Consider the following 26,000-nt stretch of genomic DNA (forward strand, 5'->3'; position numbering starts at 1 on the left):
GAAGAGTTGCATCAGTAAATGGAACAGAGGCAGAAACAAAATGGTTGAGAAGCATTAACTTTGATTACTTCCACTTATAATATATCTATCTCTCTACTAGTAACGTCCAGTGGAATTAGAACCTGGAAAACCAAAGCCAATTCTTAAAGCTGGGTGGTTATTTTGGAATAACTGGATATATGTCTATTTGTGGTCAAAAACCTGTTGAAGAGAAAAACTAAGGTCAGAACTGTAAAATCTGATCCTGGGAGCATTTACTGGATCAAAAACAGGCTCAGGAGCTGAGTAGATATAGAACTATGATGCAAAATTCTAAATTTTCAAGATTTGGGCCTTGACCAGGAAAGGGATCCTCTTTTATTGGGTGCTGTCTGCTTGGTGCCAGTATACATTTCTGATGTTACAGATGAAGGTTTGCGGAGTGGGGGAAATAGACCTCGAAAGCTTTAAAAAATGACTAAGCTAAAGTCTTCCAGTAGTAACTCTGCAGTATTAAAGGAAATGACATATCATATTAGTTATCTGTTACTGCAGAACAGATTACCCCATAAACAGAGCAGATTAAAACAACAGTGTCTATTATCTTACAGTTTCTGTGGGTCAGGAATCTCAGCACAGGGTAAGCGGTGTCGTTTGTCTTTGGGTCTGTTATAAGGCCGCTGACATGGTCTTGGCTGAAGCTGCAGTCATATCAGGCCCTGATTGGGGAAATGTTCACTTCCAAGCTCATTCACATGGCTGTTGTTAGGATTCAGTTGCTTGTGGGCTATGACCTGAGGTTTTCAGTTACTCACTGACTTTTGTCCAGAAGCCGCCCTCGGTTCCTTGCCACATGGACCTCTCCATAAGGTAGCTAACAAAGTAAATAGCAGCAGGATCATCACAGTGAGCAAATAAGAAGGGCCAGAGAGAGAGAATCATAAGCAAGATGGACACCACAAGTCTTTTACAACCTAATTTTAGAAATGAGATTAGTACCTAATCATATTGCTTTGCTACATTCTGTTAGTTAAAACAAGTTTCTGGGTCCAGCTCACACTGCAGGGGAGAGCATCATGGATGTGGATCCCAAGTAGGAGGTCACTGGGACCCTTTGAGAAGCTGCCTATCATATGTAGCAACTGGTATCCCCTCTGATTACATGGTACCCTGGCCATGTAATGGTTGTTAAATATTTTTAATATCATCTCTGGTTTCATAATTTTTGTCAAAATTGAGTTAAAAGTCATGTCAACTTTTGATATTCTTGTTCTTCACAGCCAAATAATATATGTATATATAGAAGAATATAAACATCTCACCAGACTACAAACTCCCTGAGAATAATGGTAGTGTTCAGATTTTTTTTTCTCACAGTTGATTTCTTAAGTACCTAACATAGTGCCAGGTACTCATTAAATATTTGTTGAATTAAAGGGTTCATAAAATGCTTTATCAAAGAAATTAACCTCCTTTTTCTTTAGAAAGAGCAATATAATTAGCAGGTAAGAGAAAGAAGCAAAGGCTGATATAAACAAACATCTTACATCTAAATAATTCCAGTAGGCCCTGGCCAGGTAGCTCAGTTGCTTAGAGTGTCACCCCATATGCCAAGGTTGTGGGTTTGATCCCCAGTCAGGGCACACACAAGAATCAAACAACGAATGTGTAAATAACTGCAACAACAAATTGATGTTTCTCTCTCTCCCCCCCCAACCTCCCCCTCTTNCCATCTAAATAATTCCAGTAGGCCCTGGCCAGGTAGCTCAGTTGCTTAGAGTGTCACCCCATATGCCAAGGTTGTGGGTTTGATCCCCAGTCAGGGCACACACAAGAATCAAACAACGAATGTGTAAATAACTGCAACAACAAATTGATGTTTCTCTCTCTCTCCCCCCCAACCTCCCCCTCTTTTTCTATCTCCCTTTCCTTCCTTCCTTCCTCTCTCTCTCTAAAATCAATAAATAAAAATTTTAAAAGTTATACCTAAATAATTCAAATAGGCTTCAGTGCTTATGTCATTACTAATTTTCACCATTAGGTTCTCACAAAGAAGTGGGACAAGTTGAGTCCTTGGGTTACTCTCTTAGAAAGATTGTTTCTTACACCTCTAACATTTCCTCATGCTCCCGCTCACTTGCTTGCATGGTGTTCCATCTCCTCAAACCCAGCACAGTGAATGAGCTAAAAATCATTATCTTGTCCCCTAAACTAGATGCCATCCCTTAGTGCCCACTTCACCTTATCCTTTAAAATGCTTTTCCCCTAGATTTCTTGTTTTCAAACCTTAAAGTTACTTTTCATCCCTTTCTCTTCCCTACTTCCCTTTTATACTAAGTTCCCAAATCACCTTTATTCTTCCCTTTTCACTGCCGTCCCACCATGACTTCTGTCTTAAGGCCTTACTAGAATGTAGTCTCTGGGAGGCGAGCTCTCTGCCCTCTGCATTCTTTACTTCTTAGGAGGTAAATCTTCCTTAAACCTTGATTATATTATGTTCTCCTCCAGTCCCTGCCCCCTTCCCTTCCAATTGATGAAGTACTCCAATAATAAAGTCTGCAGTCTTTAACTTGGCATTCATGGCCGTACTCCACTTCTTCCATTTATTACTCCATAGCTCTTAGACCTAACCAGTCCAAGCTTTCATTTGCCTGTATTTATGCTGTACTGTCTCCACTTCTTATTTCATATATTTGATCTTCTTTATCAAGGATAGATCAAGTTTTTTTGGGGGGGGGGCATGTGGCTTAATCCTTTTGGAGCCCTCTTAAGAAAAAAAATGCAAAATTAAAAATACTAAATTAGGGACAGAACACTGGGATGGGCCCAAACAAATGAGGGGCCCCGAAGCTTAAATACATTAGCTTCACATACATCAGCCTCAGCCCTTTCATTTTGCCTATGTTTTAGCCAAAAATTATACAAAGGGGCCAAATGTTCATTAATGAAGCCTTCTATTGACCCTAGCCAGCAAGACTAATTCTCTATCAGTCAGCTAAAGGCAAGCATCTTGTCTTACACTAGTTTATAGTCTCATGGAGTCTTACACTTTGAATTTAGCAATTACTAAAGAAATATTACTTCTTAACTATTACATAGATAATCACATACAGTTAAGAAGTTTTTACATGCATATCACATTTTTAATACTTCTCAAAATGCTAAGACAAATAAATTTTATTCATACAGTACATAACAAAAACTTAACCTTGGGTTCAAATAGCACTCAGTAAGTTTCTGTTAGGTACTGTATGAATAAAATTTCTTTGTAGAGTGGTATATGTTCTATGATTATATATGTGCTAACCTTATTTTTAGAAGTCAGCTTTTATAATAATTGCATATGCTTTTTGTTGGTGTGTAATAGATATGAACATTTATTTTTTTATTTTTTAATAGTTCTTTTTAAATATTTTTTTAATTTACTTATCTTTAGAGGGGAAGGGAAGGAGAGAAGGAGAGAAATATCAATGTATGGTTGCCTCTCATGAGTCTCCTGCTGGGAACTGTTCTGCAACCCAAGCATGTGCCCTGACTGGGAATCGAAATGCAATCGTGTGGTTCATAGGCCCGCACTCAATCCACTGAGCTACACCAGCCAGAGCCATGAAAATTTATTATTTTAAGAAAACATTTTTACAAAATGTGAAACTATTCCAGTGCTTGCTCATGATAGTTTTCAGAGGATCCTGTCCTGAGATTTGTTCATTTTTGTTGTTACTGTTCTTTGGAGCTTAAATTGTGAGAGACCTCTGCTTATTTTCTGTGTGTCTCCTTTACTGTTCCAGGACTCACCCAGGAGGGCCTTTTCAGGGTGAATGGTAACAGGAAGGTAGTGGAACAACTTCGACTAAAGTTTGAGAGTGGTGTGCCTGTGGAGCTCCGGGAAGATGGTGACATCTGCTCCGCGGCCAGTCTGCTGAAGCTTTTCCTGAGGGAGCTGCCTGAGAGCGTGATCACCTCGGCTTTACACCCTCGGTTCCTTCAGCTCTTCCAGGGTCAGTGCAGCAAAGCCTCCTAATGAATTCAGCAATTTTACATTTCAGTTAAAACTGAACTTTTTAAAAGTTTTAAATATATTTTATTGATTATGCTATTATAGTTGTCCCATTTTACCCTCCTTATTCCCCTCCTCCCCACACCCTCCCTCCTCCCCACACCCTCCCTCCTCCCCACACACCCCCTCCTCCCCACACACCCCCTCCTCCCCACATTCCCCCACTTTAGTTCATGTCCATGGGTCATACATATAAGTACTTTGGCTTCTCCATTTTTCTGTACTATTATTACTCTCCCCTGTCTATTTTCTCCCTACAATTTATGCTACTTATTCTCTATACCTTTTTCCTCTCTCTCCCCATCCCACCCCCCCACTGATAACCATCCATGTGATCTCCATTTCTGTGATTCTGTTCCTGCTGTAGTTGTTTGCTTAGTTTGCTTGTGTTTTAGGTATGCTTGTTAATAACTGTGAGTTTGTTGTCATTTTAGTATTTATATTTTTACCTATTTCTTAAATAAGTCCCTTTAACATTTCATGTAATAAGGTCTGGATAATGATGAACTCCTTTACCTTTACTTTATCTGGGAAGCACTTTATCTGCCCTTCCATTCTAAAAGATAGCTTTGCTGGATAGAGTAATCTTGGATGTAGGTCGTTGCCTTTCATGACTTGGAATACTTCTTTCCAACCCCTTCTTGCCTGTAAGGTTTCTTTTGAGAAATCAGCTGATGGTCTTATAGGAACTCCTTTGTAGGTAACTCTCTCCTTTTCTCTTGCTGCTTTTAAGATTCTCTTCTTATTTTTAATCTTGAGTAATATAATTGTAATGTGCCTTGGTGTGTTCCTCCTTGGGTTCAATTTCTCTGGGACTCTCTAAGCTTCCTGAATTTCTTGAAAGTCTATTTCCTTTGCCAGATTGGGGAAGTTCTCCTTCATTATTTATTCAAATAAGTTTTCAGTTTCTTGGTCTTCCTCTTCTCCTTCTGGCACCCCTATGATTTGGATGTTGGAACATTTCAAGATGTCCTGGAGGTTCCTAAGCCTGTCCTCATTTTTTTGAATTGTTGTTTCTTCATTGTGTTCTGGTTGAATGTTTCTTTCTTCCTTCTGCTCCAAACTATTGATTTGAGGCCTGGTTTCCTTCCTGTGACTGTTGGTTCTCTATAGATTTTTATTTCACATAGTGTGACCTTCATTGCTGCCTGGGTCTTTTTTAAGCCATTGAAGTACCCAGTGAGTTCCTGAAGCTTCCTGATAACCAGCATTTTGAACTGTGTATCTGATAGGTTATCTATCTCTTTGTCACTTAGTTGTATTTTTTTCTGGAGCTTTGAACTGTACTTTCATATGGGCCATTTTTATTTTTGCCTCAGCACACCTGTTACGTAGTAAGGGGTGGAGCCTTAAGTGTTCACCAGGGTGGGGCAACTCATTCCCCTTTGTTGTGATGCTGTATGTGGGGGAGGGGTCCTAGAGGAAACAGTGACACTTGCTCCACTCTCAGCTGGCTTTCAGTCACTTCCCCCTCTACCCACAATCAAATTGGGCCCTTCTGGTGCTGATTCCTGGGTGGGTGGGTTTGTGTACATTCTAGGATCCTGTGGATCTCTCCAATGAAACTCTCCTGTGAGGCTGGGAGTTTCTCTTGGCACCTCAACCCCCACAGGTGTTTTCAGTCAGAGGCTTTGAGGCTTTATTTCTGTGCATTGGATCCCTGGGTTGTGTGGTCTTTCTCACTCCCAGTTGTTCCTCCCAGTTTATCTACACTTGATGTGAGACTGCCAGTCTGCTAGCCAGAGCCTGGCCCGGTCCACCAGCTGCCACCTTGCCGTGGGTCCTGTCCACCCAGCTGCCTGTCTCCACCCGTCCTACCAGTTTAGATGAATGTTTCTTCTTTAACTCCTTGATTGTAGGACTTCCATACAGTTTTTCTGTCAGTTCTGGTTACTTTTTGTTTTTAAATTTGTTGTCCTTGTTTTGATTGTTTTTGGGGGGCACAATGTGTCTACCTATACTTCCATCTTGGCTGGAAATCTAAAACTGAACTTTTAAATATTAAAAAGTTTCATTTTAAATATTTAAATTGGAAATATTAAAATGAGCTTTGAAATATTTGTGATATTTATTCTCCACACCACCATCTTGCTGTTTCACTCAAGGCCCTCATTTTCTACTCTGAAATAATATTAACTGATTATGAATACCATGGTTAAATAGAATTTCTAAGACCATTGGTATATGAATGCTTCGATAACACAATATTGAGAGTTCCTTATGCCTTTGGGCCAGAGAAATTCTTTTCTGACTAATCACTGCCATAGGAGCGAGAATAAGACATTAAATTCTATGTAGGAAATATTAAGGAAATTGTCTTTGGTGAATGGTCTTTGAAACTGAAAGGTCACTAAGTGCTTTCTTTTTCCCATAAACAAAATTGAATCCTAAAGTAATTATATTTATTCCATGAAGTAAAATTGATTTATGATTGTAGCATGAAGTGATTTTTAATGAAGAAACTTCATTTTTAAATGTAATAGTGATAGACTTAATCATTACTGAGTTCTCCCTCCTAAATATCGTAAGAAAAATCATTTAATTTTGGAAAACCATTGTTTTGTAGTTTTGCCAGCTTAGAGTGGAAAAGGGGAAATGTGTTTATAAGAGTGTGAGTTACAAGATTAAGGAGGATGTCACTTAAAGCCACATTCCTTGAAAGTGGCTGTGTAACTGTTCACAGGTAGGACACTACAGAGTGGAATAGTGAGAAGGCCGTGTTGTGCGCTATTGAAAAATAATGATAATATATGAAAGCAAAGTTGTAGAACCATTTGTCAGATTGTCTTCAGTGCTTTTAAGCTTTCTGTATTAGTAACATTTGGTAAGTGGCACATGCTGAGTTTTGTTCATTGGAAACTGAACTTTTTTGTGTTCCCATGCATGAGCATGTCAAAAAGGTAACCATTGCTTCTATTTAAATGATTCTTACAGAGAGCATTTTATCCATGTCATAGTGGTGTGAAGCTTTAAGATAAATTTCTGAAAATTAGTTAAAAATAATTGCTACAAAAAGTAAGTTGAAGATTTAAAAACTGTGTGCTTAATACAAAACATTTAGTAATCATATATTTAGTATTAAGAATATTAATATTAGTATCTTAATATTTAGATGCTGATAATAAGACTAATATTAATACTAATATTTGTGAATTTTAAAAGCTTTTATCACATTGCTTAGAATAGCTTTTATTTGATGAGATTGAACTGATTTTTTAATTTGTTAATATTAAAGTATACTGCTATTTGGTTATAATTTAGGTCTTCTTAATTATTTTTTTCATTCATGACATGTTTCCTTGGTGACTGGAAAATTCATATACATCATGAAATGCAGTATCATTCTTAGAGAAAGACTGGTTATGGTATATAGCAGTCTCTAGGTATGTGTAATTATGCACAAACATTCTGAATGGGGCGCAGAAACTAATATTTTATTAGTGGAGTGCCCACTAGTTTTGTAAACTGCTAAGTAGAGGGACTGAGGTGTCAGACTACGTAGCCTCTGCAAAATAAACTTCTCTCTGTAACAATCCAGGGAGAAAATAGAGAGTTACTGTACTTCTGGTTTATCCTGTGCGCGGTACTCACACTATAGAGGGGACGTGGCGCAAGGTTTCAAGGTTCTTTACAGACTCACAAAAAGCAGTTACGGTTCTCACCTCCCCTCTTCTGCAACACACTGATATATAATTAAATTGTTTTCATATAATTTCATTAACAAAGACTACCCTGCTGTCATATTTCAGTCCTCATAATAACAGATTATTTTTTCTGATATATTGTCACGACTCAAGGCTAGATTTCTTTTTTAAAAATGATGTTATGGGCCTTCAAATTATATTCTGTATAAAGAGCAAGCTGTCTCTTCATTGAATATACTTAACATTTTTAGATCAAGATCCTAGGTTCCATGCTTAATAGGGTGGAATTCTGGTGTCTCAACAGAATATTTTGAGACACTTAAGCCAAAGGAAACCGCCAGTGAGGCTGGTCGGGAAGCTCCCTGGAGCACCGGCTGTTGCAGACCAGTCTGTGATTTTGTAGGTCAACAAGGGCCTGCTCTGTGGAAGAGCACCCTTTGGGTTGTCACTTCTACAACAAATGATCAGTTTTAGAGTTTCCTGGTATCTGAATCTCTGAGATTATTTTTATTTTTAGTTAGCAAACCAATGTATCTGCATACCAGGTATTCATCAAAAACTATCTCAAGTTGATTTCTATAAGAATATTTTGCTTCTGTCAAAAGCCTGGTGTAGACAATTCAGATTTAAGAGATCATTTTTTCCTGTGATCATCGTTTCCTGTTTTCATATTAAACTTACCTCTTATTGCAACAACTCATCTTCTATAATTGAGGTTTTAATATAATTATCTCAGCTTGGCCATATTCCATGCCTGTGATCCTTTGTTCTTATCTTGGAGGGCTAGTAATATCTCTCTTTTTTTTTCTTTTAATAGTCTCAGGTGTGTTATGGGAATAGATATGAATCACAAGCAATGAAAACATTTTAGGATAGAATTAATTTAATTTTATATGAACTAGAAATCCCTTTATATGAATTTTCTCTATCAAAAAATCTTCTACAAGAAAAATGCAAATGTTTCTATCCCATGATTAAATATGGAAAGGCCGCCTTGGCAGAGGGCGTTTCTTCAGGCTGCTATGAATGGAAACTAGTGAATTAAAAAGGGAGCTCTGAGGCAAGGTCGCATCAGCACCAGGGAGAGCTCTGTGGAGACTGTGCTTTGACAGGCCCTGAGGCTACTGTTTTTTGTTTTGTCTTCAGTCATTCAGATCTTTTCTGTCTGCACTTAGGTTGAGGCCTTTACATTTTGAAATGGTCAGACTGTCAGACCTAATCTTTTGTTCTGAAGAGAGAGAGTGAAGAAGCAGCTTCAACTTTCTAGGAATCTTCTGTGTCTGACTACTGCTCCTTCTCCACCTTCGGGTGAATCTGGGGCTTAGCCCAAAGGCTCAGATGCTGTTAGCTTGGTAGGATCTCAGGTACCCTATGTGGGGGCTTTGTAAGCTGTTTATCTCAGAGATCTAGCTGTTTTTATTAGAGAAAGAAGAGAGATCCTGATGTGGCACCTAAACAAGTTGTCAGGTAATACAAACAGTGGAAACAAGGAGGGAAAGTTATTATGGGGCCATAATGAGTAAAATGAAAGTGTGTGCTTAGGAGAGGGGCATTAAGGCTGAAGATGTGAACTTCATACTCATCTGTGTAGACTCATCAGTCTTCATACTTAGCATTCTGACCATCACTTATGTTTGGACAATATTGTAGCTATAAAGAGATGACAATAACTAATTTTAGATAGCTTTCATTATGATTTAAGTGCCTATTCTGTGCCACGATTTTGCCTAGGTGCTTTACGTATGCACAGCTACTCTTACAAACACAGATTCCCTTGAACAGTGCAGGGGTTAGAGGCTGCAACCCCCCCCCCACCACTCCCGGCACAGTCAAAAATCCACGTAAACGTTTTGACTCCCCAGAACTTAATGACTAATAGCCTGTTGTTGACTGGAAGCCTTACCAATAATGTAAACAGACAACACATGTATTTTAGACTATATTCTCACAATAAAATTATTTCGATAAAATGTTATTTAAAAATCATAAAAAATAAATATATTTACAGTATTTACCACAAAAAAATCTGCACATAAGTGGACCCACGCAGTTCAAACCCATGTTATTCAAACATCAGAAAGTGAAGCTCAGTGAGGGTAAGTTATTTACCACATAGCAAGCTGGGAACTCCCTCACTATAGAGCCCGAACTTTTCCTGTCATATTTTCCATATTAGTCAGCTTGGCCTACCTTAACAAATCCCACCAGCTGCAGGGCTTGAACAGCAGAAATTTATTTCCTCCCAGTTCTGGAGGCTAGCAGTTGGAGATCAAAGTGCCGACAGAGTTGATGTGGCCTCTGTCCTTGACCTACAGGTGGTACCTTCTCACTGTGCCCTCACATGGCCTTTTCTCTTTTGTGTGCTCTCATGCTGTCTCTTTCCCTTCACAGAGCCCTCCCTTTATGATGTCATGTAACCTTAATTGCCTCCTCAGAGGCCCTCTCTCCAAAGAGTTACACTAGGGGCAGGTAGGGCTTCAACCTGCGAATTTAGTAGGAACCAAATTCAGTGCATTGCATTGTGCTTTTAAGAATGTATCACAAGTTGGTACGTGTATGAGTAAAACTAAATGTTAGTAAAAAGTCTACAGTGGGTGCTATGTAGTTGGTCTCTGGAATAGAAATCATTATTACAGAATCTCTGTGGTTTTTATCTTGGAAATCTTTTGTGGCTAGCATAGCTGAGAGTAGCGAATGACTCGAAAATCTGTGGGGAAAATTGCACTGAGGTGTGTTTTCTTTATCTGTATAATTTTTTTATTTTTAGTTTGTTTTAACAGTCCCTTTGAATATTTATTACTTGTAGTGGTAATACTCACTGTTTAGTTTAATACCTAGCAAATATTTTATTTAGATAATGTCCTTTGATCACAGCAGCAGCTCTAATGAGATACAGACAGGATAATGTTCATTTTGAAAAAGAAATTACAGCATGTGGCCTAGACCATAGGCTTTGAGTCCTTTCTGACTAGTTTCAAATTTCAGTTTACCAATTGCTCGCTGCTAGTTAGGGCAAGTCACTTAATCTTTTTGTGCTTTCGTGTACCAGCTGTCTGTTGCTGTATAACAATTACTGCAAAATTCAGTGACTTCAGCGACAGTAAACATGAATCTCACGGTTTCTGTGGGTTAGGCAAACAGTCCAGGTTGTCAGGGTGGGTCGGGAGGTTGCTGTGAGGAATGGGCAAGGGCTGCAGAGGGCTAAAGCGTGGGCAGGCCCTGGAAGATCTTCTTGGTGGGTGGTTGACTCCATGGCTGGCACTTTAGTGTAGAGGCTCAGGTCCTTTCCGTACAAGCCTCTACAGATGGCTGTTTGATGACCGCCCCCACCTTGAGCCTTTCAAGATATGGAACTATTCTTTTAATGACCTAGCCCCAGAAGTCAAATAGCATCATTTGTACCCAATTCTGTTCATTAGGAGCCAGGTTTAACCTGGCCTATATTCAGTAGGAGGGGAATTAGACTCCCTTGTCATTTGGAGAGAGAAGATTCAGGCTTTCTGGACATTTTAAACCCACCCCACTTAGTTTCCCTAACTGTTTAAAGGAGATCATAGTACAGTGGTACCTTTGTAGTTGTAGTTTATTTGTTCCAGAACTTATAATGAGTGACAAAACCGATGAGTACCAAATTTTTTCCATAGAAATAATGTAATTAGAAATAATTCATGGAATTTCCCCAGAACTTTCACATTTTACTGGCCTGATATTAAGTAATGAGGTTGTTTTGTAATATAGAACCTTAAGACTAACAGACATGGATTAAGAAAACAATTACATAAAAATAAACTAAAATTTAGTATGACTTTACCTGCACTAAGAGGAGTTCCTGGCATCATGGGATGGTACAAGATCAAGGAAGGGATTAACTTTTGGAGGGGGAGTCCTCTTCCAAGACAACCTCAGGCGATATCTCAGGGGTTTCTTCAGTTTTCTGCCTCTTGGCTTCACTGAACACTGTGGGAGACTCAGATTTAGGGAGTTTCACTAAAATCTTATCAAGAGAAAATTGTTTCTATGTTTCTAAAGTGTAGCATTGTCTGTTCATCAAACAGGTCCACATTACAGCTTGCTAGAGCTTCATCTGGGCGATACTTTTCCACAACGTTTTCAACTTCAACCCATGTAGCACACATTTCTTTTATCAGCGCAGGAGACACCTCTTCCCTCCCCCCTCTCACCCGAAGGTATGTCCTCAGCCACTCTGTTGCTGCTGCTTTTGGAGTTCCTGCAGCTCCTCTGTGCTGAGCTCTGCCCTGTGCTCCTCCACTGCCTCTTCCGACCTTCATCACCAAGTCCTCCAGGCCCATGGACTTGCCCAGGGACTTGCCATCCTCCACTGTTGGGCTATCAGGATCATCCTCAATGTCTTCAAAGTCCCTTGGAGTTACAGCTTCTGGCCACAGCTTCTTCCAGGCAGAGTTCATGGTCTTGTAAGAGACTTCACACCAGTGAAGACAATGTCTCATCTGCAAGTATAACACAGTGGAGGATATTAAAATGGTCCTTTCAGAACTTTCTGAGTGTCAGCTGGGTATCCAAGGTTACTTCAAAACACTTCTGGAAAAGGGCTTTCATACACAGCTTTTTGAAGTTGGAAATGATCTGCTGGTCCAGAGGCTGGATCAGAGGAGTTGTATTAGGGGCAAAAACTTCATGGTTATGAAACTCAACTTATCCAGTAAGCCGTCTTACTGGGGGGTGAGTCGTCAACCCTGGGGGGTGAGCAGGAGTATGGTCCATAATTAACAAAGCCCTCAGAGGCAGTTCGTTTTCTTCCAAATGTTTTTTCACAGGGGGCCCAAAACTTCATTCATCCACTCTATAAAGAACTGCCTTGTCACCCAAGCATTAATATTGACCCTCTGCATCACACTTTACTTGCTTTTTGTCACATTCTCTCCCTTGAAAATGCACAGGTTTTCACTGTGACACACTAGTAGAGGCTTAGGCTTTAACCCCCCACCAGCATTCCCCACATCAACAGAGTTGGCCTGTCCTTCGTTGGCTTGTGCCCTGGCAATGCCTTCTCTTCTTGAGAGATGCAACTTCTGTTAGGCATTTTCTTCCAGAACAAACCAGTCTCATTTCAGTTAAACACTTGTTGGGGGACAAAACCCTCAGCCTCTACATACTCCCTAAACTTGGTGACAGCTTTCAGCAGCTTCTTTGTTGGCACTGGCTTCCCCTCCATGCTTCACCACACTGGGAATGCCAGTCTCTTTTCAAATTTATCAAACCATCCCTGACAAGCTTCAAACACACTTCAGTGCTCTCACCACTTGTTCCAGGCTTGTCTTTTCACAGATCAGCAGGCAATCGCCTAGCTTTCTCCCAAATTACTGCCTCAGAAATTCAGAAATGCTGTTGCCTGCTACCTGTTTTTCATTAACCCAGTCGTAAAGCAGTTTTTCAACTTCTTCCAATGTCTGCACGTTGCTTACTCACAGACTTCACACACACCTTTAGCAACACTTGCTGCTTTAGTTACTTCCTTACTTCTCACTATCGTCACGGTCGTCGTTCTCAGCATTTGAACAAACATAAGAGCGATATCAGTCACACCTACACCACTCTCATGGTTAGCTACAATCTTTTTTCTTTTTGATTATGGTTCTTTTAACTGCCTTTTAGGCTTAGTGATATCACTCTCAGCCATTTTGCAACCCATAATTAGCACTTAAAATGCACAGAAGTACAAGACAGTAACAACAAATATGTGCAGGGGCGCTTCACTGTTTTCGAGCTACCCTGAGACTGACGTGTCAACCTCTGCTTCATTGCCAGAGAGGGGTGCTGAGTGGTGAGCAAGTGAAGAGTGATGAAGCATTTTCTCTTCAGGGGCAGTGTTGTCACACACAAGTTCCAGCAGGTGTGACGAATCCCTAGCAAGTGCTGAGTGCTGAAGCAATTATTTTCTTACAAAATGCTACAAGTACAGGGTTTGCCGAGTTCTGAAGCCTACAAGTACTGAGGTATATGACTATAGTACTTATTTCCTGAGCTTATTATGGATCCCGAGTTTATCCACTAAAGCACCTTAAACAGTGCTAGTCATACAATAAATAATTAATGGTAAGCTTGTGCTTCTTAACTGTGGGAGCCCATAAGAATTGCCTGGGAAACTTGGAAAAATCCCAGAGGTCACGTCATACTGAGCCCAATTAAATAGCTGTCTCTGGAGATGACACGCAACCTTCCAAATTTTAAATGCAGTCTTCCTGCCCTCGTCAGTATGGCCTGGTTGGTTGGAGTGTCATCTTGTACACCAAAGGGTTTTGAGTTTGATTCCAGATCAGGACACATTCCTAGGTTGTGGGTTTTATCTCCTAGTCAGGGGCGTGTAGGAAGCAGCCAAATGAAGTATCTTTTTTGCATCAATATATCTCTCTCTCTGCGACCACCCATCTCCCTTCTCCCCCTCTCCCCCCTCCCCCTCTTCCTCCCCCTCCCCCTCTTTCCCTCTTCTCCCCTTCTTTCCCCTCCTCTCCCCCTCTCCCCTCCTCCCCCCTCCCCCACTTCATCTCCTTCCTCCTCTCTCTCTAAAAGTAGTGAAAAAGTGTTTTCAGGTCAGGGTTAAAAAAAATTGAATGCAATCTTCCTTCCCCAACTCATCCTAAGTCCTGGCTCTCATCCCTTGTTTTCTTGGTTGTAAGAAGACAAGTCATTTAATGGGATTCCCTAAACTTTTTACTTACACGTTTAATGTTAGTCTTGACCCTCTCTGTCTCCTAACTCTCTTATCTCAAAAAAAAGAGTTACAGAAGACCGTGTACTTACTTGCTTAATGATTAGAAAGTAGGAAGGAAAAGGAAAAGAAATGGATTTTTAATTTGGAGTTAAGATGAAGATTTCAAAATTCTTTCCCAAATTAATTGAAAATACTTGAACTTTTGATTGTTGGTTGAGATGGTAGATCACACCTTCCACAGATTAATTTGGGATATTTTTGGATTGGCTACCAGTCATTAGTAATTTTAATTTTTTTATGTTTTATATCATTTTAATGACAGGTAAACCTGCAAAATATATATAGCACTTCATATATAGCATAGGACTCTTTTTGTTGATACGAGATCAGTGTTTGATAATCTTTTCAACTACTAAATTATGATGAAGCCATTAGGTTTGGCATTTTATTGCTCACATAGAAAAATAGGGTACTGTCCCGCCAACAGCGAGCGTACAGCTCTATTAAGGAAATGGAACATGTGCACAGAGAGCCGGAATACACAGAATAAAGTGGGGTTCAGAGGGAGGGGTCACTGCTAAGTGAGATGATCAGAAGAGCTATGCAGAAGAGGAAAGCATTGCTTAGCTGGGCTTCGGACGGGCAGCAGCCTTCCTGCAGGTGGCTTGTGCTCCGAGAAGGGCGGTTACGTGGACACAGGTGTGTGGAAACCACAGGCACGTGATTGCAGCAGTGCGCACAGTGTGTGTTGGGAGGGCGTAACTATAATTGGATTTGATCGTGTTTCTGTAAAATTACCGATCAAATACTGAAGTGGCACATTTCTACATAATTTTCTTGCCCTCAATAACAATCGTATCCTCATTGCCTTGGACATATTTTTCTTTAGTTAAAGAAACACTTTTATCAAACTAATACATGCATATGATTTTATGTCAAAAACAAATAAAATTGAAAGATTTATAAAGAAAACGCCTATCTACCCTTTAGGAACCCTCAATTCTTTCCCAGAGATCAGTTTTCACTTATTCAAAACTGCTGTTCTTTTGGTATTTGCTTCCATTTGATGACATACATATAATGTTATATTTTGATTTTTCACTCTTAGACATTATCTCATCACTTCTGCTAATGAAATGTGTGGAATTAGCTGTGTTACATTGTCACTCCAGTTTCCTTCAGTACTGTTACATCATGATTTTAGTTGATTTCATGGTTAATGTTGGGCTTCTTTGACTATGTAAGAGTGTGAGTGTGAGGCAGACTGCCCAATGCCAATATTTGTCTCATGTTTTCGCTCACTTGGTTTTCTGTGAGTCTGTCTGTAGTTTTATTCAAACTGCTCTAACAAGTCCAGTGTTAACTTTTTCCCCAAAGTTATCAAATAATTTATTAAGACTTTGTCTGTCCTGGCTGGTGTGGCTCAGTGGATTGAGCACGGACTTGCGAACCACACGACCGCGGTTCGATTCCCAGTCAGGGCACATGCCTGGGCTGCAGGCCAGTTCCCCGCAGGGGACTCATGAGAGGCAACCATACATTGATATTTCTCTCCTTCTCTCCTTCCCTTCCCCTCTAAAGATAAATAAAATATTTTTAAAAAAATGACTTTGTCTCTGGGGAGATTCCTCTTTGGCCCTCTTTCCTCTGCTCCCACTTGAGCTGGTTGTAGAGATCCCCCTGAGTTTCTCTCCCCAGTGTGCCTGGACCGACTGCTTCCTGGAACCTTCCTCCATTGTGTTGGGGCCTCGGTAAGTCCCTTTAATCTGGAAAACACTGTCTTTTGATCTTGGAAATGTTCCTGTGCCATCTTTCTTATATTATTCCTTTAGAGATCTTATCACTGTCTTTTAATCCAGTTTTCTATAAAATTTAATCAACTTTATTTTTCAACCTTGTTTGTTCTTAAATTTTATCTTTTATATTTTTAATATCCATGCTGTTTTTTTCCAAAGCAGTCTCTTCTTTTGTCATTTTATTTTTATTTTTATCTTTCTGAGGATACTAACAAGGTATGTTTTTTGTTTGTTTGTTTATTTGTTTTGTTGGGGGGGTAGGGGAGAGGTTGTTTTCTTCTTTCCCCTGTATTATTTCTCTTTGCAGGATTTCTTTTGGTATTTCCTCACTCAAATGTATGATGATTGTTGGCTTGGCTGTGTGTTTAAGAATAGCATGTTGGGTATGAGACCAGTAGGCTTGTCTGCTGGTGCACCTTACTTTAGGAGGAATAGAAAGTCTAGCCTGTTTCATTTGGGGACCAAAAATGTCAGTATATGGACATACTTTTCTTTTCAACCATAGAGTTCCTTAATAGCAGACAAGTGGGAAGTGGGCACATCGGCCCGTTATTTCTTAGCAGATTTTCACTAATTCTCACTTTTTCAACCAGTTCCTTACTCGAGCTAGGGCTTCCTCAGGAATCCACTGATGACCAGAGACCAGGCCTCAGCACTCCTGCCTGATAACATGCTTGCCTGGGCGCACTGGGCAGCTGCCAGCTCCCTGGAGACTGCTGGGCTGGGGAGCCGCCTCTCTGTTTTGTCATGTGCATTCACTTCCAAATGTCTTTGAACTCTTACCTACTTCTGTCTTCTCCGCTGCTTCCCTCCACCCCCTGCCCGATGCTTGTGCTTTTTAAACATTATTTTATTGTCATTAGAGTGGAGTCTTCGGAAGAACATGTGATCACTCTTTCTTTAAATGAACATATAATAGCTGTGCAAACTATGTGAGAATAAAGTACCTGTGTATTTTAGCTTATGAGCATTTGATAATGTAGACAGCAACTGTTTTTCTTAAGAAGAGTACCCTAATAATAGGTCCACTTTGATCAGTACAAAGCCTAATTTTAAGGAAACATAATTTAATAGGCTGGCTTGTGCTTGAGCCTGAAGTTCTGTTTTTCTTCATTATATGAGAATTTACTAGGAGAGTTTGAGTCAAGCTTATCTTTTATCTATATTCTATATCAGAGGTGTCAGACTCATTTTCACTGGAGGCCACCTCAGCCTTGCAGATGCCTTCAAAGGGCTGAATGTAATTTTAGGACTGTACAAATGTAACTACTTCCTAATCAGGGTCAAGGAGCTTCTCACTGCCCACCAGGTAGAAACAAGGTGCAGGCCAGACTTGGCCCGCAGGCCTTGTGTTTGCTACCTGTGACCTATATCATAGTGACACTTGCATTGCTTGAGATTAGGTGAGTTGTTTTTACATGGCAAATGTTGACTAGTTACAAGACTAGTTAAGTTATAACGCCTTGGATAGCATGAGCTCCATAGGAAATATACTACATGTCTCCTTCCCCAGGTTAATTCCTTCTTACTAAGAAGTTCCTTTTCTTCTGAAAGTCTTCAGCCTTCAGAAATTTTGGTGTTTATGAAAAACAGAATCATTATATTAAACTATAAGTTTAATCCCTTTTCATTTTCAGTATGTGCCTTTTAAGTTTCCTATAAGCAATGCCAAATATTTAAACTAATATTTTCTTCTGGATATAGACCCAAATGCAGAATAGAATTGAAGGGTTGCCATCTGCTTATCTGTCCGAGGTGCCAGTCATTCATATTGTGGAAGCTACACTGGAATGAGTTGGAAATGTGGTGCCAGGAAACCCAGGTTTCCACACTGACTCCATACATTTTGATGACATTATATATTTTTTTAAAATTTTTATTGTTCAATTAGAGCTGTCCCCATTTTTTCCCAGTGCTCTCCCCTGCCCTGCTTACCCTCCCTCTCTCACATTTAATCCCCCCCCCCATCTTTGTCCTTGTCATGGGTCCTTTATACCTATTCCTTGACTTAACCCTTTCCCTTCTTTCCCCCATTATCTCCCTCTCTTCTCTCCTCTGGTCACTGTCAGTTTGTCCTTATTTCCATGTCTCTGGTTCTGTTTGACTCACTTGTTTGTTTTTTTTAAATATATTTTATTGATTATACCATTACAGTTGTTCTATTCCCCCCCTTCATTCCCCTCCACCCACACATTCCCTCCCCCACCATTCTCCCCCCCTTAGTTTATAACCATGTGTCTCAAGTTCTTTAGATTCTATATTTCCCCCACTATTCTTGCCCTCCCCCCTATCTATTTTCTACCTGCCCTCTATGCTATTTTCTGTGCCTTCTCCCCTCTTCTCCTCCTCCCACTCCCCTGTTGCTAACCCTCCATGTGTTCTTCATTTCTTTGGTTCCACTCCTGATCTAGCTGTCCTCTTGGTTTGCTTTTGTTTTAGGTGTGGTTGTTAATAACTGTGTGTTTGCTGTCCTTTCACTGTTAATATTTTTCATCTTCTTTTTCTTATATAAGTCCCTTTAGCATTTCATATAATAAGGGCTTGGTGATGATGAACTCCTTGAACTTGACCTTATCTGAGAAGCACTTTATCTGTCCTTCCATTCTAAATGAAAGTTTTGCTGGATAAAGCAATCTTGGCTGTAGGTCTTTGGATTTCATGACTTGGAATACTTCTTTCCAGCCCCTTCTTGCCTGTAAGGTCTCTTTTGAGAAATCCGCTGACAGTCTGATGGGTACTCCTTTGTAGGTGACTGTCCCCTTATCCCTTGATGCTTCTAGGATTCTCTCCTTCATTTTGGTCTTGGCTAATGTAATTATGATGTGCCTTGGTGTGTTCCTTCTTGGGTCCAACTTCTTTGGCACTCTCTGAGCTTCCTGGATTTCCTGGAAGTCTATTTCCTTTGCCAGACTGGGGAAGTTCTCCTTTATTATTTGTTCAAATACGTTTTCCACTCGTGGCTGTTTCTTTCCCCCTTCTGGTACCCCTATAATTCGGATGTTGGAACGTTTAAAGATGTCCTGGAGGTTCCTAAGCCTCTCCTCATTTTTTTGAATTCTCATTTCTTCATTCCTTTCTGGTGGGATGTTTTGTTCTTCCTTCTGGTCCATTCCATTGATTTGAGTCCCAGTTTCCTTTCCATCACTATTGGTTTCCTGTGCATCTCCCTTCATTTCAATTAGTTTAGCCTTCATATGTTCCTCTAATTTGTGACTATGTTCCTCTAATTTGTGACTATAATCTACCAGTTCTGTGAGCGTCCTGATAAGTAGTGTCTTGAATTGTGCTTCTGAGAGGCTGGCAATTTCTCGGTCACTTAGAGTTATTGGCTCTGGGACTTTGAGTTTTTCTTGCACCATCTTTTGGGTTGTTCGTGCCTGTTCCATAGCAGGATCAGAGCCCTAAAGTGTTCACTAGAACAAGGCAACTAAGTTGCTGGGTTGTGACATTGTATGTGGGGGCGGGGCCAAAGAGGGACAATGGCTTCCCATCTACCGCCTGCCGCCGCGGCCCCGGTGCCGCAGCCACCACCGTCACCAGGCCCACGAGTTTCGTTCCACTGCACGTGAGTGTGCCACCGCCGTCAGCCCTCCACCACTGGGTTCGCCCCCTGGGGCCTGTGTGGTCCATCTCACTGTGCGCGAATGTGCGACTGCGGTCACTCTGCCCCACACCCCGACTGGTTCTGGGCTGCCTGCGCACCTAGGTCGGGGGATCTGTCCTGCCCGACCCAGCTCCGCTGCTGGCTCTGCCTCTCTTACCGTCCCTGTTGAATGGTTCGTAGTTGTCGGACCTCCGTATAATTCCGTTTTCTGGTCTTTGGGTGTGTCCTAGTTCTCCAAACCTTTGTTGTGTTCAAACTTGGTTGTGGGAGAAGGCACAGTGTTTCCACCTATGCCTCCATCTTGGCGGAAGTCTCACTTGTTTGTTTTGTTGATCAGGTTCCACTTATAGGTGAGATCATATGGTATTTGCCTTTCACCTCCTGGCTTGTTTCACTTAGCATAATGCTTTCCAGCTCCACCCATGATATCTTGAAGGGTAGGAGTTCCTTCTTTCTGCTGTGTAGTATTCCATTGTGTAAATGTACCAGAGTTTTTGGATCCACTCATTTACTGATGGGCATTTAGACTGCTTCCAGCCCTTGGCTATTGTAAATTGTGCTGCTGTGAACATTGGGGTACATAGGTTCTTTTGAGTTGGTGTTTTCAGGATTCTTAGGGTACAGTCCCAGCAGTGGAATTGCTGGGTCACATTTTCATGACATGTTAGTTGGTTCTGCTTCCACCAGATTGACAAGACAGGAAAAACTTTACTTGTGTTTATAATATTATATGATCTCTGAGATTATAGATCCTGATTACTAGATGATCTTTTGTATGATGAGTATGTATATAGATATTTATTTTCCTTATAAATGCCTTTGATGCTGTGAGATAGTGTTGAGTAGTGAGATTATGCAAATTTGAAGGGGAAGCCTGACTGAGCAAAATTATTTTGAATTAGATGGTCTTGAATTGTGTGTGTGTGAATGTACCTTTGTTGAAGTCTTTCATCAACTGTTCTCTTTTCAGTTCTCTATTCATGATGGCTTATACCTTTAAAATTCTTTGTCATTTTAGTGAGGCATTAGGAGGAAGAGTAGATAAACTTATATTTACCTGTAAATTCTCCTCTGACTTTTTTTTTCTTATACATGATTTTAAAGCCAACAGAATTTCCTTGTAGTGGCTTTATGGAGATACAATTTATACACCATAAAACTGACCCTTTTAAAGTATACAATTCAGTGGTTTTCAGTGTATTCACAGAGTGCAACTGTCATTACTATCTGGTTTTAGAACATTTTTATAACAGAAAAAACTAACTGGAGCCTATTAGCAGACACTCCCTGTTCCTTCCTCCTCCTCCCTTTTCTCTCTCCACTTTCCCAACGAACGCTAAGCAAACACTAATCTTCTTTCTATCCCCATAGATTTGCCTGTTATGGATATTTTATGTAAGTGGAATCACATGTGTGACTTTTTTACTTAGCATAAGTTACAAAGTTCATTCATGTTGGAACATATATCAGACTAATTTCCTTTTTATGGCTGGTTAATATTTCATTGTATGACTGTACCACACTTCATTCATTCATTGATAGCATTTGGGTTTTATTTTTTTTAAGATTTTATTTCTTTATTTTTATAATTATTTTATTATTGTTCAGTTACAGTTGTCTGCATTTACCCTCCACTGCTCCCACCTCCAGCCATCCCCACCTCCCTCCCTTGCTTCCCCCCACTTGGTTTTGTCCATGTGTCCTTTATAGTTGTTCCTGAAAACCCTTTCCCCCATTATCCCCTCCCACCTTCCCTCTGGTTACTGTGAGATTGTTCTTAATTTCAATGTCTCTGGTTATATTTTGCTTGCTTGCTTATTTTGTTGATTAGGTTCCATTTAAAGATGGAAATTAAGACTCCACCAAAAGGCTGGTTGACCTAATAAGTGAATTTGGCAAAACAGCAGGATACAAAGTTAGTATTCAGAAATCAAAGGCATTTTTGTACACCAACAATGAAATATCAGAAACAGAAATCAGGAAAAAAGTCCCATTTGATATAGCAACTAGAAAAATAAAGTACCTAGGAATAAGCCTAACCAAGGAGGTAAAAGACCTGTATGCAGAAAACTACACAACATTGAAGAAAGAAATCAAGGAAGACATAAACTGATGGAAACATATACTGTGTTCATGGATTGGAAGAATTAACATCATAAAAATGTCCATATTACCCAAAGCAATTTAAGCATTCAATGCAATACCTATTAAAGTACCCACGACATATTTCACAGATATAGAGCAAACATTTCAAAAAAATATATGGAACTGTACTCTGAATTTGGGTTGTTTTAAAACTTTTGATTATTTTGAATAATTATGTTATGAGCATGTATTTACAAGTTCCTACATGGGCATAACCTTTTGAATATGAGTAATGCTGTGCAACAGTTATGAACACTTACATACAAATTCTTATATGAACATATGTTTAATTTCTCCTGGATATCTACCTATGACTAGATTTGCTGTGTTAAATGGTGACTTTATGTTTAACATTTCAAGGAACAATTTTCCAAAGTAATTGGACTATTTTAGATTCCCATTAGCAATGAATAAAAGTTTTAATTTCTCTACATTCCCTGCCAACAACTGTTATTATCTCTGGGTTTTATTTTAGTCATCCTCTTTTTTTTAAAGATTTTATTTATTTTTAGAGAGGGGAAGGGAGGGAGAAAGAGAGGAAGAGAAACATCAATATATGGTTGCCTCTCATGCACCCCCTACTGAGGACCTGTGCCCTGACTGAGATGCGAACCCGCGACACTTTTGTTTGCAGGCTGGCACTCAATCCACTAAGCCACACCAGCCAGGGCTAGTCCTCCTCTTAATATAGGCAATAGAAGTTTGTAATAGCAGGGAGATTATGGGCTTGAAGGACAAAAACAGTGTGGAGACCAAGCCCCTTCAAGGCCAGGAGATAATGTCCCTTGGGGATTTTTTGGAACAAATTGTGAACTGAGTGAAATCTTCAGTAAATTCTGCCTTTTTCACTAATGCTTTTTTGTGATGAGTGTCTTATTTGGATTTAGCTGGAAAAGAGAGAACAGCCAACAAATGATTATTTAAAAAGGTATCCAACTTATATTAATCGAAGGTCAACTCACATAAAAATAAATATTGAAAATTTGTTTCTAGAGTATCAATTTGAAGGCATGTCAAATGACTAGCTTGCTAGCCACCTTTAACTCTGCCCTGATCCCATTAATCTGTGTTGCAAATACCTACTTTTAATGAACTTGTGTGCATAGTCAGTTTTTACATTGAGCCCATGAACAAATTTGGAGACTTAAAGGAGAAGGAAGAGACACCCAAAACAGACTTAAATAACTCTGGGCTTAGCTCTAAGCTTTATGACTACACTCAGGACACCAAATCCTATAGCTCCGGGAGTGGTGTCAGCCAAATCCTGTGGCAGGGGGTGGGATGGTGTGGAGGTAGTGTGATTTCTGTATTAACTGTCTATTTACTGTAACTACACATTTATTGTCCTTTTTCCACTTAATATAGCACTAGATTCATGGGGAAAGCCAAGTTTTATTTCTCTGGGATATTGCCATATTGTTCAACATCAGCATGTTATATTGCCAGAGGTTCCCCTTTGTATGTGCTATTATTGTTTTTCCATTCTCCAGTGTACTGACATCCATATAAACAGATCTTGCAGCTGATATGTGCTTGTCTAACACCTAGCCTAGATAGGATCTTTCAATTTGGAAATTTAGGTAGACTATTTTACATGTTTTTTTTATTTATTTAATTATTTTTTAAGTACAGTATTCTATTACTCCCATCCCATCCCATCCCATCCCCTGTGCTCCCCCCCTCGCATTTCCACCTTTCTCAGTTGTTGTCCATGTGTCCTTTATATATGTTCCTCTAAATCCCTCCCCTATTTCCCCTGAAATTCCCTCCCTTCTGGTCACTTTCAGCCTGTTCTCTATTTCAGTGTCTTTGGTTTTATTTTGCTTGCTTGTTTGTTTTGTTGTTTAGCTTCCTGTTAAAGGTGAGATCATATGGTATTTGTCCTTCAACACCTGGCTTATTTCACTCAGCATAATGCTTTCCAGTTCCATCCATGCTGTTGCAAAAGGTAGGAGCTCCTTCTTTCTTTCTGCTACATAGAATTCCATTGTGTATATGTACCATAGTTTTTTGATCCATTCATTTACTGATGGGCACCTAGGTTGCTTCCAATTCTTGGCTATTGTAAATTGTGCTGCTATGAACATTGGGGTGCATATGTTCTTTGGGATTGGTTTTTTAGGGTTCTTAGGATACAATCCTAGCAGTGGAATTGCTGGGTCAAAGGGCAGGTTCAATTTTCTGAGAAAATTCCATACTGTTTTCTGTAGTGGTTGTACCAGTCTGCAATCCCACCAACAATGGATTAGGGTCCCCTTTTTCCACAGCCTCTCCAACACTTGTTGTTTGTTACTTTGTTTATGATGGCCATTCTGACTAGTGTGAAGTGGTATCTTATTGTGGTTTGAATTGGCATCTCTCTGATAGCTAGTGATATTAGCATCTTTTCATGTGTCTCTGGATCTTCCGTGTATCCTCCTTGGAGAAGTATCTGTTCAAGGCCTTTGCCCACTTTTTAATTGGGTTGCTTATCTTCTTAGAGTGAAGTCGTGTGAGTTCTTTGTATATTTTGGAGATTAAACCTTTGTCTGAGGTATCATTGGCAAATACGTTTTCTCATACAGTTGGTTGTCTTTTTACTTTAATGCTGTTTTATTTAGCCATGAAGAAGCTTTTTATTTTGATGAGATCCCATTCGTTCATTCTTTCCTTTATATTCCTTGCTTTAGGGGACATACCAGTAAAAATGTTGCTGCATGAAATATCTGAGATTTTCCTGCCAATGTTCTCCTCTAGGTCTTTAATGGTGTCACGGCTTATATTTAAGTCTTTCATCCACCTTGAATTTATTTTGGTGTATGGTGTATTTTACATGTTTTTTATATTTTTATTTATGCCACCTGTTTCCACTGACAGGCATATGGCACTCAGTAAACACCCACAGAACAATTAGCTGACCTACTATTTAGGTATCATCAGCAGTTATTTTTTTTGTTATTAAACTGAAATGTAAAATATCACCAATTCTTTGTTCTACCTGCAACATGACATTTCATGCTGAGAGCAGAAGTTCACTGTAAATACTGGCTAATTGGGCAATAGGCATACCTCGGTCCCGCAGAATCGAATCAGAATGATAAGATTTGTGATGTCATTAACAACGTCTAAGAATAGACTAATGAATTTTTATTAGTCATGTTATCATCTTGCCCTTTGAGATATTTGTGTGAGGTCTTTGAGAAAGAACTTTGTCGTGGGCAAGGGTTGCAAGACAGTAGAAATGTAGCCTCTCCTTTTACATAGAAAAAGTTCCATTGATCATAAGATTTGATTATGTACATAAGCTTTTTGTCATTCTAAAGTGATTCTACTTCTGAACGCAGAAGTAAAATCTCATCTAATCCAGTGTAGCTGACATTTTATGGTTGTTGTTCCCATTCTTCTGTAAAAGCATATATAGAAAGAAGTATAACTCAGGTTTTTTATTCTCACATATTTTATACGTGTTGTGCCATACCTTTTTGTAGGCTTTTGTGGGAGCCCACCAGGCCGCAGGGGATCACGGACAGAGCCCCCACTGTGAAAACGGTGGCGGGACTTGGTTTCTGGTCCCTGGAGCCGGCGGGTATCTTGACATCTTCCGGACCTTCTCCTTCTCAGCCTTGAAGGAAAGAACAAGGTCTTGGCATGTGCGTCATGTTCCAAGGAAGTGATAATCTTGAGGACACTGCTATCTGTGGGCTAATGTTCTCAGGATGTGAGAACATCTTGCCCTCTTGATAGCCTTTGGGAATGTACAAACTTTTGTAAAACAGCATTGTTCTCAGGCCACTGTAGTTCTGCATATAAGCCAGCAGTTCCTTGAATAAACTCGCCATTTGCCAGCCAGGAGCACTTGGACCTCTCCATTATTTTAATTAAGTTAAGTCCATCGCCTCACCTCGCGAACACCTTGCTGCCGCGGGCGGCGGCAGGCTTTTGTTAAAATGTTGTCCCCACGTACACCCCAGGGCCTAAGAAGTTATAATGAATTAGGATTCCCACCCCCTACTACTCATTAGTTTTATTTATTTGTTGATTGGGAAATCAATATATGAGACATTTCTATGTGCTCTGTAATGATGACAATAACAACATTTAATTT

General features: G+C 39.9%; 1 protein-coding gene across 1 annotated transcript in view; it reads left to right on the forward strand.

The window, feature by feature from the left end:
* The window catches only part of FAM13A (family with sequence similarity 13 member A), a 281,967-nt gene that overhangs the window by 27,070 nt on the left and 228,897 nt on the right, over positions 1 to 26,000 (forward strand). Inside the window, 1 exon segment of the mRNA XM_037046120.1 lies at positions 3,768 to 3,977. Within this exon segment, the coding sequence (XP_036902015.1) occupies positions 3,768 to 3,977 (210 nt within the window).

The sequence above is a fragment of the Sturnira hondurensis genome, unplaced genomic scaffold (assembly GCF_014824575.4).
Source record: "Sturnira hondurensis isolate 20B ecotype Veracruz unplaced genomic scaffold, ASM1482457v3 Scaffold0004998, whole genome shotgun sequence".
Lineage (NCBI taxonomy): Eukaryota > Metazoa > Chordata > Mammalia > Chiroptera > Phyllostomidae > Sturnira > Sturnira hondurensis.